We start from the raw sequence: 17,650 nt of genomic DNA, 5'->3' as shown, positions 1-17,650 counted from the left end.
ACATGTTTCAAAATGAACGTTCAAAAGTGTAGTTTGTAGCTCTCTAAACTCGGCCCCAAATTTACCGAGATAACAGACCTGACGCCAAAGGCAGAAACATAGCAACGGTTTGTGCACACAGCAAATTTGGATGTTTTTGGAGGTTCACCCACAATTCTGCAGGCTAACATCTCCAATGATCCCATAAGCACAGCAGAGGTCAACGCCAGAAGAACAGAAGAAACGAAGCAGCTCCAGAACTCTGCACCATAATAATTCAATTATGAAAAACAATTACTGATAAAGGGATAGAGAGAGTGCACGCCTGAGAGAGAGAGCGTATTTAAAAACACTTTTATGTAATAATATGGTAATTGACAATTCATTGAACAAAGCAATAATTAAATAAATAAATAAATGCATGTTAGTAATAATGCTATAGTAATCATAATAAAAGTTGAAAACAAAAGTAAAAAATTAAAACTTTATCAATCACACAAGAAAAAAACTCCCCAAAGGGGGAAAAAAACACCCATTTTTAACACCAGCCCAAATCACCCAAACACAGTGCAAAAGGTCACATCTCCATCTAAAACAGAGAAAATGGTGTCATTGTAGCACCGTTTGAAACCTTGAAACTCACTCATTGGTTTGTAAAACCTAAAGCCCACACCCCGGCTCTCAGAAAACAAACTGGGCAACCTCTCGATTAACATTATTCTGTATTCCAGTTTTCCTGGTTTTGTAAATAGCAGCAATTAAAGTTCAGCTTCCCCCATTAAAAAAAATGAAAATGTTCCATTTAGTTGGGTCTAGCTTATTGTACCCAGCACCAAACATGAAGCCAGTCTCCGAGTAGTTTTCATTGAACTTCTGAAATAAAATACTGAAAACATTTGGGTTGTGCTACAACCATTTACGAATGAAGAACGAGAGTTGTTACTATATCTTACTCTGTCTCCAGAGAGCTGCACTGAATAGAGCTGAAAGCCCCTTTAAACCAACCAAGTCCCCACTTGGCCTGGACATGCTGTGATTGGGCCACTCGGGCACCCATCCTAAGGCCCACCCACCAGTGCATATACTGGGTCACCGCCTGTCATACTTCCTCTGATCTATTCAGCTCTTGAGGGAACTGGTCAGTAAGGCCACCAGTAAGAACTCTCGTTCTAAATTCGTAAAACCAGGGTTGTAGCACAACCCAAACATTTTACTTCATTTCAAACTTGAGTTCTTACTATGCCATATGGTATACCCTCAACCTCACTGACCGCAAGCTCAGATCTGATATGGCCTATGCAAGCCCCCAAAGTAATTGCTGGTCCCGCTCAAAGGGCAGGGCACCCAGTTTATACTTGTGGGGAGGGACCTTGTCAGGCAGCGGAGGGAGCGGCTGCCTGTGTCAGTACACCCACGGTGTATCCACGATGAGGGACCTCAGACACGCAAACCAAGTCTGCAATGGCCACCAAGGGGCTACCAGAACCAGTTCCACCCTGTCCTCCCTCACCTTGTCCAGCACCTGCTGCAGGGAGGGGAGGGAATGCAAACAAACAAGCCTGAGGCCAGCGGTGAGCCAGAGTATCCTGGCCCAATGAGGGCTATTGTTCCAGTAGAGGACAATGAGCCGTGTCTCGTGGAGCGAACAGATCTCCCCTCGGCTTGGCCAAATCAATGCCAGATCATGTCCGTGAGCCCTGCCCTGAATGTAAGACACTGACGGGGGGGGGGGGGGGGGGGGGGGGGGGGGACATCGCCATACCAGGACATCGCCTGGTATCCCAACTCCGGCTTGGTGTCCAGGGTCGACCACTGGTTGAACGCCTGGATAGAGTAGGGCGTTTTCTAAGGAGCACCCCACAGCGACCTCACCTCCTTAGTGAAATCCTCCGGCACAGGGAGGGGACGCGGGCGGGGAGGCCAACACCCAGCCCCTGCAGAATATGCCCCGGACAGCAGTTTGTGAGTCACACATTCTGCATCCTCAATGGCTCTTCTCCTTCCCCCTCCTCCTCTACCTCGGAGCCCTAATGGGCTGCGTCGAAGTCCCACAACTCCTGGTGCGCGGCTAACTCCTCCTGATCCACCTGGCAAAGATGCTGAGGGAGTTCGAGAGAGGGGCAGGAGCAGGGCCTTGAAACAAGGCCAGAGGAAGGGAGAGCTAATTCCTCCCCTTTGCCTGCCCCCAAGACGCTCGTAGGCCTTTTGGCAGGACGAGGACGATTAGGACCGAAGATGTCAACCCAATGGCGGATGACTTCCAGCGGCAGACTTGAGGAGTCAACACAAAAGGATGGATCCAACAGCGGCGCTTCTGTGTGTGTATGGCCGAGACCGCGGACGCATAACGACCCCACGGGTCATGTGCGCACCACAGCCCGCACATGTCTTCAAGTCCGCAGCGGACATCATTTTTTCCTTTCTTTCTCTCCGTAAAAGAGGGCTTGCTTCAAACAGCGGATAGCTGAATAGGCAAAGAGATAGTTTGACAAGCGGTGACCCAGTGTATATACTGGGGGGCGGGCCTTATGATGGGTGCCCGAGTGGCCCAATCACAGCCTGTCAAGGCCAAGACTTGGTTTGTTTAAAGGGGCTTTCAGCTTTATTCAGTGGAGCTGTCTGGAGACAGCTTAAGGTATAGTAAGAACTCAAAATGAAGTAAAACTCTAAAAAGTGGGTCAAACCTCTGGGTGACAGAGCGAGAGCACGCAAGCGAGAGAGAAAAGGAAATGTACCATCGATACCTTGTGACAGAAAATAGAAGAGGAGAGTCATTCATAAATTACAACTGGCACACATCCTGTCATAATACGAGAGATGCTGTTTTTTAGAAAGAGTGTTTTTATTTTATATTGTTAAAGCTACAGTTTGTGAAACCTGCACAAACACAAAATAATGGATTTACACACACACACACACACACACACACACACACACACACACACACACACACACACACACACACACACACACACACACACACACACACTTAGAAAAAGCATGACAAAGGGCTTGAAGACCCACAACAAAGAAAAGAAATACAGAAAAATTAAGAAAAAACTAATTATTATTCAGGTGGAAAGAACTTAATAAAAACAATTAAAAGGGACTGAAAGACAAGAGAGAGGGGGGAGAGAGATGAGGAAGTGTACTATCGATACCAGATACCTTGTGACAGGACAAGGAAGAGGAGAGTCATTCATAAAAGCAGCACATGACTGGACAACGGTTAGCCGCATGTACCCCTTTCAACCCGGCTGTCACAATCGAAAGGACGTGAAAACTGCCTCTTTGTACCACACACACACACACACACACACACACACACACACACACACACACACACACACACACACACACACACACACACACACACACACACACACACACACACACACACACACACCCTAACTAGATGGGGGTTGCAGCTTTCCTCTCTATCACACATTCTTTGGGGGTGCTAAAGAATGTGTGATACAGAGAGCTGCAACACTAAACTGTTTTTTAATTTCCAAATGTCAGGTTTTCAAAACAGGCGGTTACATTTACATTTAGTCATTTAGCAGACGCTTTTATCCAAAGCCACTTACAGGGGAGTATAACATTCAAGCTACATTGCGACAGAGACATTAGTGTAACAATAAATACTGCTAGGTAGTGCTAAGTAGTTGTAGGCTAGGAGAGGAGGTACTCACTGAAGAGCGGTTGGCATGCTGATTAAAGCTTATGATGACGTTTCGATTTCTATACGAAAGGGTTACGATTCAATTAAATTTCGACTCGATCCAGCATCGATGAGATGGCTCACAATACGATTCCGTATCAATATATTGACATTCTACACAGAATCAGAGCAGCTTCCAGCTTTTCAGTATGTCATCTGAAAAATATTTCACTCAACAAATTCGGTCTAATGTGGGAAATTAAAATATTTTGATTAATGTGCCACTACGGTGGCATTTCATTGAAGCGGAAAACGGCTGCTTTATTTACAAACAAAATATTGATATCATTTTCATATTAATTCAGAAATTCAAACAATCTAATTTAATCATTTTTGAATATCATTCTGGTTTTGTTAACCCAGCCCTTACTTTTGTCTTCAATAGTGTTCTCCAAGAGCATGGAGGAGTCTTTCTGACTGAAAAACAGCTCAGACAAGCTGGCACAGCAGACAAGCAGACTGGTGCAATGGAGTAAAGCCCGCCGTGCGGCCAACCCTGAGAGCCCAACTCTGTAATCTACGTTACATAACTCAACCACAGTGACTGAATCGATTTGGGCTATCTCAGACGCCTGCTGCTGAGAGAACACTGCCTTTCTGGTTCCACAAAACACACAAAAAGGGCAAAGTTAAAGTCAAAAGAACAAATTCTCCCCCTGTTCCTGATTTTACCAAGCTAATGAGAAGACGGCAAGTGTTAAAAGACAAAGCTACACAGAAAGAAACAGCCCGTTTTCATCCCTTCATCCTCGCTCAACGGTGCCAACATCGCGGGCACATAAGCCGGGTCAAACGTTGCTGGATCTTACCTGGGCATCCTTGCTCGTTTGTTCAAGTCTTTTCTAAGCACCTCTCCCACTCTTCATTTCCCCTCTTTCTCTTTCTATCCCTCCCACCCTCTCTCTATTCCCGTGTCTCTGTCTCTGTCAAAGAGGGTTCTAAGAATAGCGGTGAACTAAATTCACACAACAACATGAGACTGTCAGGTGATCGGTGTTAGCGCTCTGTGTGTGTGTGTGTGAGTGTGTGTGTGTGTGTGTGTGTGTGTGGGGGGGGGGGGGGGGCAGTATGGAGGCAGCAGCAGACATGCTGGACTCCCCAATACAGCATATACAAGCAGCTTGAACAGTGCAGTCCAACTACAGGTTAAAAAAAGTTCTCTCCCTCACCTTCAATGGTCTTTAATCCATAGAGAAAAATGAAGAGGGAGACCCCTCTTGCGTCATTTACGGCCCATTCCCCAACCCCCATGAGAAGCAGTACGAATTACAAACAACTAAGAGACAGCTCCTGCAACGCTGTGGCTCCTAGAGAAGTAGAAGACTGGGGAAGCAACAGACAGCTTTTGCCGCTTTAACAATCTGCCATTGTTTGGTTAAAACTTTGCGCAACGTCTAACCAATTGTGTTGCCTGAAGGGAGCCGATAGCGATGGAAAGAATGTCAAATCTGTCTCAAGTGTAAATTTGACAGAAGTCCAAAACACCATGTGACACAAGTGAATCTGATATGAGCTCTCCTGTCACTCTTAGGTAGATTGACAATTAAGTAAGGGTATGTGAAAGAGATTTGAAACATTCACCAAAAAACTGCCTGTTCAGCTCGAAGAAACAGAAAGTCTGAATAAATGACAGATGTTGCTTATTTTTTATTTAAAAAAATGTCCATCTTTGTGGAAAGAAAGATACATATGGGACCATCACATAAGTTCAGAAAGATTAGCAGGCAATAAAAAGAAAATCTGATCGGGATCCAACCTAGATCTCTTCAGCACTTAAGCAGGCAATGTAATTCAGGACAATAAAAACCTCTCTCAAATAGATTCTGGAGAAGGCAAGTAATAAGGTGAGATAAGGTAAACAAAAAGGATTGATGCAACAATATTGGCATGGAAGATTGGCAAAATGGAGATGAATTTAAAAAAAAATATGTGTGAAAAATAGAATGGTATAAAAGTACTGCCAGTAGCAAAAATGTAAAAAACATGATAGGCCAATTATAATAAAAATAACATTGTGATGGTGGCATTGCTTGAGCTTGGCCCTTCTATCCCAGAATGACAACATAGCCAATTTGGTAACTGTTACTTTTTACAATCAATAGTATGTACAACAGAGCGTCACACATTCTGTTGTGTGAATCACAAGTAGGGCTTGGTGTCATGATGGCTCTTTTTTTTTGGATATTAAATCTCTACAACTGTTGTATCAGTTGCTTAACTACAATCAAAATGTGTAATTAAAACATGTAAATTAATACAGGTACTCCTCACTTAACGACCTATCTGTTGAACGACCGTTCGGACTTACGACCAGCTCTCTGACCAGTCTGTATTGTACGCTGCGTACAATTACCGCGGCGTCTCAGCGTCAAGCATCTCATCTCATCACCGCTCTCAGTCTCGTTCCCACAGTTTGTCAGTATTCACTAGACTAGCCTTTGCAATGGCCACGCCCCCTTACCGTGAAATAACACGGGTCCTCGCTTATCCACCAATTCGCTTAACGACCTGGTCCTAGGAACGGAACTCGTGGTGAAGCGAGGAGTACCTGTACAGGTGGTGGCCTCTAAATTCAAGGCGGCACACCGTGGGGCAAAGGCTTACGGTGGAACTACACCGGGCGCGGCATGGAGCGCCATAAGTACACACTTCCCATTAAATCCATGTTAATCCACTCTTGGAGCTACACTGGCCACGTCAGCCGCACAGCATTTCTATACTTTTGCGCGAGAGGTCTTTTCCTTTTTAAATGCATGAGCCTTTTCCATAAAAACAAGATAAAACTACATAAATATGATTCTGTAAGGAGTGCAATCAATTTAAATGTGTTTTATATGAGCCTACATTGTACCTTAGACAGAGCTGCTGTCAGATGTTTGCTTATTTTAACCACATATAACAGTATGTAATATGTAGAAGTAACGCAATACAGTATAAATAAGTCCTACTGACCAATTTCAATAACTAGTTGTAGATTAACAATTAAAAGTAATTCATGCAGATTACTATAAAAAATCTAATTTATATACTTTTTAACTGGATAACTGCAAGTCCTTGTTTAACTTAAAGGTCCCATATTATACTCCTTTTCAACAAGTTCATATAGGTGATGTCCCCAAATCATGGCTTTTGTTTAGTGCTGAAAATACCACTCAGATTATGCATTCTAGCTATTTTAACATGCCTCTAAACCCCTCCTGTTCTAAACGGGCTGTTTCTGTGCGTGTTGCTTTCAATGCAAATGAGCTGCTCCCCACACATCACTCCAGAATGGTTTGTGGTTGGGGGGGGGCTGTTGACAGGTATGCCTGTCAACAGCGCTGCTTCACAGCAAAAGAAACGCAGCACAATTGTTTTTTAAATACTTACATTTCCCACGTCTGTAGTTTTGTCACAGACCGTTGGTATTGATTCCTCCTCCTTTGAAAAGATTTGTGCTGGTCTGTGTAGCCAACAACAGATCACTTCCCATGCTTAGCTCTTAGCTTCACTATAATGCCAGCGTGTCCAGCGCTAGGAATTTCTCAAGCCCCGGGTGAAGTTACTCAGATGGGCGGCGATTGTAATTCGAATGAGTCCCCGCTGACATAGTAGGGGGAGGCAAATCTGAACGGCTTGTTGAATCACATGTTCTTTGAAATAGGGAGCCCCCAAAAACTGACTGGGTTGTCTTATTAAAGTTTGTGTGTTAGTCGACCCATCAGAACCTCAAATGTATGTGCGCAAGCACTGAGAAAGTGAGTTTTTCATAATATGGGCCCTTTAAAGAATATGCAGAGTTGGAGAGGACATAGGACATGGGCTTCCCCACATAGCCGGTGTAGTCGTTTAAAAAAAAATAAAATAAAATAAAACACTCCCACGCCTGTACACTGCACCAACGCGCCTGTACACTGCAGCAACGCGCCTGGTGTAATTCTACCATTACCCTGATCATATTCTTTGGTTGATATTGGGTAGAGCAGGATTATTCAAAGGAAAGTCAATTAGTTAGTGTCTACTTCTCTCTTATTCTGAAAAATGTGGGCAAAATATTGGGAGGGGTCAATTGCAAAATTTAACCATCATAGTGAAATACAGTTGTACTGCCGCTGTTACTTTTTAAAGTAATAATTCCATAAATCTTGATGCAGAGTTGAAGTGAAAAAAAAAGAGAGAGAAGACAGATGCGTGCTGTGTTTTACTCTGAAGCGCAATGAATTGTTCATCGTACGTCACACTATGTTGCTGCTACTTCACGACGTATGACAGATCGCGAGGCAAATGTCACCGCTATGCATCTGCTCGTTCGCCATATTGGAGCGGACCAGATCCGCTAGTAACCAAATAGAGGTACTCCTAATTAACTAGCTACCTGTTTAAAGACCGTTCAGACTTACGACCTCTGACCAGTCTGTATTGTACAATACCGCGGCGTCTCGGCATCAAGCATCTCATTGCGCATCACCCTTTATATACTATATATACACACACTATATAAACTATATATCCATCTCATCACCGTTCTCAGTCTCAGTCCCCCAGACTGTCACTATTCACTACACTAGCATTCACAATGGCCACGCCCCCTTACCGTGAAATAACACGGGTCCTCGCTTATCAATTTTGATGAAATTTCGTTTTTTATAAACATGAGAAATTGAACATGATACTGGTTACTTATTGGAATTAAATCCCTGGGGGCGGATCTCATTATATTTTTTCCCTTTCACAACCACGTTTAAAGGAAGAAAGTATCATGCGTGCCTCATATTGTACTTTAATTTAACAATTGATTATTGAATATTTTATATATTTTAAGATTTTACTTTAAAATTGTACATCTTGAATGTTGTTTTCATTTAAGACCACAGCTGGAAAAGATAGAAAGCCAAGTTATGTTTGCCCCCCCCCCCCCTTTTTTTTAACTGATCCAAAAACTGGTCCAATCCGTGACTCAAAACCATGATACGAGCCGAACCGTGAGTTTTGTGATCTGTTTAACCCCTAATATACAGTAAATGTTTGAAATGGAACCTGATATCAGTTTTTGTATTGAGGCTTTTGTTCAATAATGATACCCTACTCTAGCCTTATTGGAACAATACAGGGAGAGCAAACCCCAAGCATACGGTTCATACAGAAGCAAACATGCAAGGGGCTCGGGAACTCCTAAACTCAGCATCAATTGAGGTTAGGGGTGGGAAAAAATGTGTTTCCAACATACCCGTTCCCACAAACAGACACATAACTGTACAAAACGCAAACAAACACATCCAAGGCAAAAATTCCCGAGTTCCCTGAACTAACAAAAGCCGTGCAACGACTAAGTTTTGGTAAACATGTGATCGTGAAGCACCTGACTACCTGCATGCCTGGTGGCAGGTAGCGAGGACTTCTGCATTCCAGATCTCACATGACTGCTGGAGGCCCAGCGCTGTTTAAGGTGGCGTCAATGAACAGTTGTCTGAGTGGACGCTCCCACAGCTAGGGATGTTTAAAATCAGTTCATATCTATTTTGTAGTGCGAGAAGGTTGAAGTTAGGATGGAGGATATATCCAGGATTTAAGTCTAGATACCGTAACATCACATGAATGACGCTACTATTGGTCTTAAAGACCAACCTTCAGGTTGGCATACCCGGTGAATTAATGTGAAACCCTTTCAAAATATTTTTTCCACGGACTTGAACAAGGCGTCACGTAGGGGAGACAGGACAGAGCAAGCGATACAGTGGATGGAAAATAGAAGAGAGAATTCAGAACAGCCTTTTAGAAAAAGACAGTTTTTTTTATTTTAGATTTATTTCCTTGTCACACAGTACTTCACCATCTTAAATAGTTGACTATTTGACTGACTGACCTGCCAACTGACCACCACCCTGCCGCTGCACTGCGGCAGTCAGTGAGGTTTACCCTGTGTGACGTCATCCACTGAGATGTAAAGAAATGGCATCTTTTTTAACCCGTAAACTTAAAAAAAGCACCTACTTTTTTCCTGTATTTTTGCTCTTGCTGCCTGTAAAAAACAAAACGTTTTTTTTTTTACAGGCAGCTGATAGTTGCTTTAAAGTCTTGATTTAGCGTCACGCTAAACAATTTTTGACATTTTCAATTAAGACTTTATGCTGAATGAATGAATGACTATCTGCTTGGCCATCATAGCCACATGAATCATTATCATGCAATTATAATGGCAATTTTATCTGTTTCTTCCTTCTGTTCAGTGAATTAAAGCTACGTATGCAATAGACTCAAAAACAAAATTATTTGTTTTTACTTAGTTACCACTTATCCAAAACCAAACATATTGTTTGCACCCTGAACTGTCTAAGCCTTATAGCATACAATTGTTTCTCTCAGTTCTTCCTGAACTCATCACGTGGTGTAAATCAGAAATTTGTTTTGATGCATTTAGTCTCCTTAAGGTAAACACAGCATAATCTTTGTCTTGTAGAAATCAGATGAACTAGATATACAAATCGAGACCATGATTCTAAAAAGATTTATCGCGCATGCCCTATGTCACATTATCAATTAACAAAGAATATCTTTATCAAAGTAAGAGCTATGGGAAAATAAATATATGCTCATGCTATAGTGTGGCCTTCAGTGTGAGATGAAATGTCTACCAGCTCCAGATTGGTCGTTCTATATAGCCCAACCCAGCGTCCTCCCTAAGGAGAGATAAGAGGATTTTCCACGACGGTCAAGTCAAGTCCAAAGCACATGGTGCTAACAGACTTAATGTGCTAACCGAAAAGCAAACATTGCAACAATTGTCCCAAACAATAGAAATGGATATATTAAAATGTAACTACTGAAAATAAATACCTAAGTATATTCATAATATTCATTGTTCACTATATATTACTATAGTGATCAGTGAGCAGTAGACAAAAATGTAGACAGGGTCTGGTACAGAAAATGTGTCTCATTAGTTTGTTATTTACTTTGTTGATGCCTCGTGGAGAACTTGGCAGCGTGGTGGAAACAGCTCTAGGTCAGGGGGCACAAAAGGTGAAAATATCTCTTTTTATACATACTGTTTCCCGCTACACGTCTGCCTGACCTATGGCTGACAGAGCGTATGCTCATGTCTGTGTCTATGAATATGCTTGTGACAGCAGTTCATCTGAATCAAAAACTCATGATAAGATGAAGAAGTGTTGCACAGGCAGGGTGTGTGTGTGTGTGTGTGTGTGTGTCAGAGAATCACATGAATGCAATGAGGAGATGAGTGCAACTGGCAGAAGCTTTGTAATCAGCAAAGTCTTGCAGTTGGGTACAGCCAAGTCAGGAGGGGTTTTCCCTTCAAAACAGTGACTGAAAGTCATTTGCTATAATAATGCTCCTGGATGACTCAATGCTTAAAAATAGTTATGTACTGGAATTTGTTAGGAAAATTATTTAGGTATACATAATTTGAACTGATTGATTGACTTATTGTGTCAATCCTGTCATATCATCAAGGAGAACTGCTGACTGTTTTGGGACAGCCAGTAATAATGCTAATAATAGTATTTATTAGAGGTGTCACGATTCTCCAAATCCACAATTGGATTCGACTTTCAATCTTAAGGTCACAATTTCAGTTTCGAATTAAATATTTTTTTCCAGCACTGACAGCAGTCTTGTAAAGAAAAACACTTGTTTTTCACTAAGTAACTGTTGTTTGAATATTAAAAATTTGAAATAACAAAAATATGACAATATTTAAACAACACACCTAAACAGTTAAGAGCTTTAGCAAAACTAGACTATAGAGTAATAAACAATAAGTTACTTATTACACTACTTTTAAGTTACTCACCAAAACAAGTGAAGAAAAACTGATGTTATTTTTGCCAAAGGGGAACAGTAGTAGTGAAACGCAAATTACTATCTGCAGCCCCGCAGCTCTGATCAGAGCGATCTTTTTCCCACAAAAAGCAAATAAAATGCAGTGTGCTTTGAGGGATGCGGTGCAGTGGACCCTCCGTGGAGCAGACCGAAGCTCTCACAACTCCGAACCAAACTTCATGAAAGTCAGTTCGAAGCCAGGCAAGCTGCAGGCGACACCCCCCAGCGCACACTGCATTTGTTTAGTGGCAAATCTCGCCCGCCCCGATATGGTGATCATGTTGGACAATTTTGCCCACAAAAACACGGGGAGAATGGTGAACCTGCTTACAATTTTGATGTTCGAAAACGAACGCTCATTGAGCGATTTTCGGTTTGGAATCGCGACACCCCTAATAATAATAATAATGCATACTTTATTAATCCCGCAGGGAAATTAGTTCTCTATATTTACCCGTCCTTGTATCTGACTTATCTAGGAGCGGTGGGCTACCACCTTCGTGGTGGCACCCACCCGGGAAGCAGTTTGGGGGTTACATGTCTTGCTCAAGGACACTTCAGCAAGCTACTAGGCAAGCTACTAGGCAACTAGACAACCTGCTTTACCTCCTGAGCTACTGCCCCCCTAATTGCCAAAATGGTTGTGTGTTTTGGATATAGACATGGCCCTGAATACTAACTGATTGAAATTAGTTACATAGGCACATTTTGCAGCAACGTATTGGCATTTTTTGAACATCTTTAACATAATTTCATTCTGGGATCTGCTCTCAGCAAATCAGATTTTGCTGGTGCTTTAAGCCTGTTCATTCCATATTGTTGTAAAGTAGTTGTCCTGTTATGAGCCAATCAGGTCAAGCTTCATATCCAAGTCTGCGCATAGTGCCATATTTTGTAACATTTTTGAATAAATTGTTCTATTTGTCAGCCGTTTTCCTTGTCGCGTCAACTTTGGGCTCATTCATCCCCCTGGCTGCTTGATCAGTGGGAAAGATGCTAACATTCTTATATTAATATATTTTGTTTTTACAATAAAAGTCATTTCAAATGTACTATTTGGGACTTTCTCAAAACAATCTTGCTTTCAGTGTAGAGAGACCTGATTAAATGTTTAAATAACCAATTATTACTGTAAGTTAAGTCAAAGGCCTAATAACCGAGCCATTCCTCGTGATTACCATAAACAATCTTGGCTTGATGAGATCACACAGAGCCAAAGAGCACATATTGTCCGAAATACTGTACATGCCAGCCAAACATGCTAGCACTAACCAGTATGCAAGACAGACACATACTTTGTGTGTTTTCCATTTATGCAAAACTATATCTTTACCATGACCCTGCAATTCTGAGAAGCCACAGTGCAGCCACTTAAAATAGCCCTGATAGGAACCTGACAACCGTGGCTGTCTTAACGGAGCTTTGGCCTGCTCTGCACACACACACACACACACACACACACACACACACACACACACACACACACACACACACACACACACACACACACACACACACACACACACACACACACACACACACACACACACACACTTTTTGTTTTGGATAAATAACCAGAAATCAGTGTAAATGTGCTAAGGTATCAGGTTTATCAAGCATCTCATAATAAAAAATAAAAAAAGTCGACCTGTCCAAAATTGCAAATTAGGTCATACTTTCTTATGTTGAAGTAAAAACATTTTATCAACTTTGTTAACATAGGATACTACTTCCATCTCCACCACAATTTACAGTAGGAGACCTCTGGTGCTGTCCAAACTCATTAGCAGTTCCCAGAAGTTCCATGTTCAGAAACAGACAAGTACAGACATTGCTGGGTGACTGATATGTGTTGGGAGCTTGACAAAAATAAACTAGTTAAAACATTTAACTGGGATAGAGACTGAATCATTTTTGTGACTTATCTTGGACCAGTTTCACCAGGGAATAAAGAATTGGTGATAAAAAAAAAAATGTAATATACCTTGCATTTCTCATCAACATCAATAAAATACATCACCTCCCACAAATTTGTCTTTGTCTGCTATTTATACATTGGTACAAGACTTTGTACCCTTTGTTTAAAGCACAGCTGATAAGAAATACGGACTGAGGCTTGGGCTTGGCTACAGGTGGTCAGTACTTTGTAGTGCAAACATACACCGATCAGCCGCAACATGAAAACCTCTGACAGGTGAAGAGAATAGCATTGATCACTTTGTTCCAATGGCACCTGTCAAGGGGTGGATTATATGAGGCGGCAAGTGAACAGTCAGTTCTTGAAGTTGATGTGTTGGAAGCAGGAAAAAAGGTCAAGCGTAAGGATCTGAGCCACTTTGACAAGGACAAATTGTGATGGCTGGACAAATGGGTCAGAGCATCTCCAAAAGGGCAGGTCTTGTGGGGTGTTCCCGGTATACAGGGGTTACTACCTACCAAAAGTGGTCCAAGGAAGGACAACCGGTGAACCGGCGACAGGGTCATGGGCGCCAAAGGCTCATTGATGCACTGGAGGAGCAAAGGCTAGCCCGACTGGTCCGATCCCAAAGAAGAGCTACTGTAGCACAAATTGCTGAAAAAGTTCATGTTGGCTATGATAGAAAAGTGTCAGAACACACAGTGCATCACAGCTTGCTGTGTATGGGGCTGCTTAGACGCAGACCGGTCAGAGTGCCCATGCTGACCCCTGTTCTCTGCCAAAAGCTCCTACAATGAGCATGTGAGTGCCAGAACTGAACCATGGAGCAATGAAAGAAGTTGGCCTGGTCTGATGAATCACCTTTTCTTTTACATCATGTGGACGGCCGGAGGTGTGTGTGTGTTGTTAACCTGGGGAAGAGGTGGCACCAGGATGCATTATGGGAAGAAGACAAGCCGGCAGAGGCAGTGTGATGCTCTGGGCAATGTTGTACTGGGAAACCTTGGGTCCTGGCATTCATGTGGATGTTACTTTGACACGTACCGCCTACCAAATATTGTTGCTGACCAAGTACACCCCTTCATGGCAATGGTATCCCCTGATGGCAGCAGCACAGATGCTCTGTGGGGTGTGCTGGAACAAAAAGCCTGATCCATGTGGGCCCATCCTTGCAACACACAGGACTTAAAGGATCTGCTGCTAACGTCTTGGTGCCAGGTACCACAGGACACCTTCAGTGGTCTTGTGGAGTCCATGCCTCTATGGGTCAGAGCTGTTTTGGCGGCGCGAAGGGGGGCTACACAATATTAGGCAGGTGGTTTTAATGTTGTGGCTTATCGGTATGTAGTTTTGAGACAAATCCTAACTTACCGTCCTAAAAATGCTTTCTATACCTAAACTAAATCCAAAATGAAACTGATCCAAACATTAACACTTCTTCAACTGTCCCAGCTGCCACTGGGGTATATTGCATTATTGTATTGCCCAGGTCAGGCAGACAGCCTCGTCAGTGGACGGGGGAGGGCATTCAGTCTGGGGGAGGGGGGCACAAATCCTCTGGCTGGAGCCTTTGACTGGGCCCATGAAGGCCTGTGTATGAGCCCAGAGCTCTAGGCGTAATGTACAGCATGCTTGCTCTGGCTACACACATCTGCTTGGGAAACAGGAGCTGCTTTTGAGGCTTTCTGCAGAGGGTCAGCCAAGCGCTGCCCTGCCTGGCATTCTGGAAGCCACAGTGCCGTTTCTGTCACAGCGGGATGCACGGATGAGAGTCGTGTTGTGCAAGGTATGGAAACAACTCCAGTCGACTTTTTGCAAGACCAATCCTCAGAGGGCACATGCGCCCCCAGACACAAAAACAGGATGGAAACATCTCTTTGAAAGATTCAATTTACACATGCATAAGATTGACTTTTTCCATAACTCCATGAGCCTCGAAACTTTCATTTGAGTGCTTGCCATGTTCACTTTTGCTCTCCAAACCTACTCCCACCTTCAAGTCACAATTGTTGCTTCTCATGATTTTATTCCTGTACTTTCCTGAAGTAATTGAATCTTAGTCTCTCCTGAATCCTGCCTTCAAAAAATAAATAAATAAATCCTCCCCAGCACACCCATCCATCCTCTATGCCCCACTTCATGTCTCATGAATGGAGGTCTGTGAATGGCACAGTTGACCATAAAGTTAACAGGAACTCCTGCTGTCTGCTTGCTTGCTGTAGGACAGAGGCCAACCCAAAAGTGTGTGCGTGCCCACACAGCCCCTATCTCCGGCGGCTGTGGCACCTATATGGCCTTGAAACGTGCTCTGGCACAAATACAACCGAAGGTGGGGCCAGTACTGGGGGAGAAGTCACAGGTACAGCTCTATATAGATTTACCATTGTGGCTACAGGCTGAGACAGCAACATTTTCCTGTACATGTGTATTTAACAGTGAGAGGGCAGGTTTCCCTCTGCACCAAGGCTGACCCAGAATGTTGGTAGAACCATACCAGACAACCCAGAGCATTGCTTTAAAAAAAAACCAAAAAGAAAGAAAGAAAAAGTTTGCTTGCTGTCCAAAAACATCCAATAAAAACAAACCAGTCTTCTATTCGATGAATGTATCAACATTAAGAGTTCAACAGGTAAATGTCGTACATTTTGTCATGTAATTAGAGCTGGGTGATTATTATTCATGTTGTTATGTACAGTAATTGTTATCTATCTGTGATACTTGTCTGGGAAACTCTGTTATAATACTGTGATAAGGCTCACGTGTCATCTTCCTCTGACAGTAAATGCTGCAATACAATCAAGTCTTCCATTTTTCCTTATCACACTGTCGTGCTGATTGAAATGAACACTAAAATGGGCTCTACCTCATCATATCACCATCGCAATAAATCGGTCCTCTTTTTTATATGTAGCCAAACTGTTGATACGAATAAACGTTCCTTAAGTTGTAGAAACTCATCAACAATTACACATGGGCGTCAAATCAACATTGCTTTCCGTTGCATAAATCAACTTTCATATCACACCACGATAGAGCTGCGTAGTCAACTCTGATTGCATTTACCTTAAATTCGTCATGACATGAAATGGGATTTATAGCGATATCGACACAATCAAATATCACAACTTTTTGCCGTCGTACCGATATTGGCAATTCGTCGATATTTGAGGGGCGACGGCTCGGGGTTATCGAAACGCGATGGTCGGCTGAAAGGTATCGTAGTCAGACGACTTCTCGCACTTTTGGAAACAAGAAAAAAAAAAAAAAAATCGGGTCGCGTCACTCGCGGACGGTCCCTGACGACGCTGGAAGAGGTGGCCCGACTCCCAGCGCCGCCGCCGCCCGTCCGCCCGTCCGCCCGTCCGCCCGTCGGGCGGCAGCTCATGCACTATCTGTGGCATACGCGGATATCAAACCAACTCCGCCGCGGTGGTAAACAAACACCGGGAGTCACGAGGAGGCTGGTCGGAGTGAGGCGGAGCGCAGCCTGCTAGCGCGTTAGCTACGTTAGCTTATTATGATGAGCAAGCGGCGTACACCCACGTTGTAAGGGGGGGGGGGGGGGGTAGAAACAACCAGCAGAGCAGTGTTGTACGGGTGTAGGTCCGACGTGGCTGAAGATATATCCACACGCTCCCGAGATGAAGATTCTTTAACAAACAAACCACTTTTTTGTTGTTGTTGTTTTGTTTTTTACCTGAACGCTGGATCCTCTGCACCGGTCCTGGGCGGAGCCGAAAACGCATTTCTCTTGTTGAAAAGTTTCTGGAAGAGAGTCGGGGGCATCTTGTACCCGAAGCCGCGGTGAGCTCGGCGCAGGGAGGGCGCGTTGTTCTTTCACCCTTCTTCAGATCGTCCGGGAGCGGACGGCGTTCCCTGCGGCCGTCTCCATTCGGAGTACAGTCATGTGACGGGGGCGGCGCGGGACCCGCGAACGACCCGTGCGCGGCGATCGGCTCTTCTCGAAAGTGACTCGGGAGTCTGGAGTCACTCCGGCGGCGGGGGCGGGGGCGGGCGAGTCTTCCGCACAAAGCTGGAAGAAATCGACGACGACAACGTTGCAGTTGGATAAACGTCGCGGCGGTTTGGCACAGGTCACGTTGACCGACGGAGTGAGACGTTGCGTCCCAATGGGAAATCCACGCGTTTGACAGAAGTCGTTCATTGTTGTGATGCGTCGTGTTTCTGTTGTGACAGGAGTGGAATGT

The 17,650-nt window shown here is 43.7% G+C and overlaps 1 protein-coding gene across 1 annotated transcript in view; it reads right to left on the bottom strand.

The window, feature by feature from the left end:
* Positions 1-17,268, bottom strand: part of fnip1 (folliculin interacting protein 1) — a 54,800-nt gene extending 37,532 nt beyond the window's left edge. The window contains exon 1 of the mRNA XM_080014393.1: positions 17,140-17,268. Within this exon, the coding sequence (XP_079870519.1) occupies positions 17,140-17,228 (89 nt within the window). The 5' untranslated portion in view covers positions 17,229-17,268. The remainder of the gene's footprint in view (positions 1-17,139) is intronic.
* Between the last annotated feature and the right edge of the window lie 382 nt (positions 17,269-17,650).

This window comes from Zeus faber (assembly GCF_960531495.2).
Source record: "Zeus faber genome assembly, chromosome: 14".
NCBI lineage: Eukaryota > Metazoa > Chordata > Actinopteri > Zeiformes > Zeidae > Zeus > Zeus faber.
The sequence above is the reverse complement of the archived record's forward strand: the minus strand, read 5'-3'. Positions and strand labels throughout refer to the sequence as shown.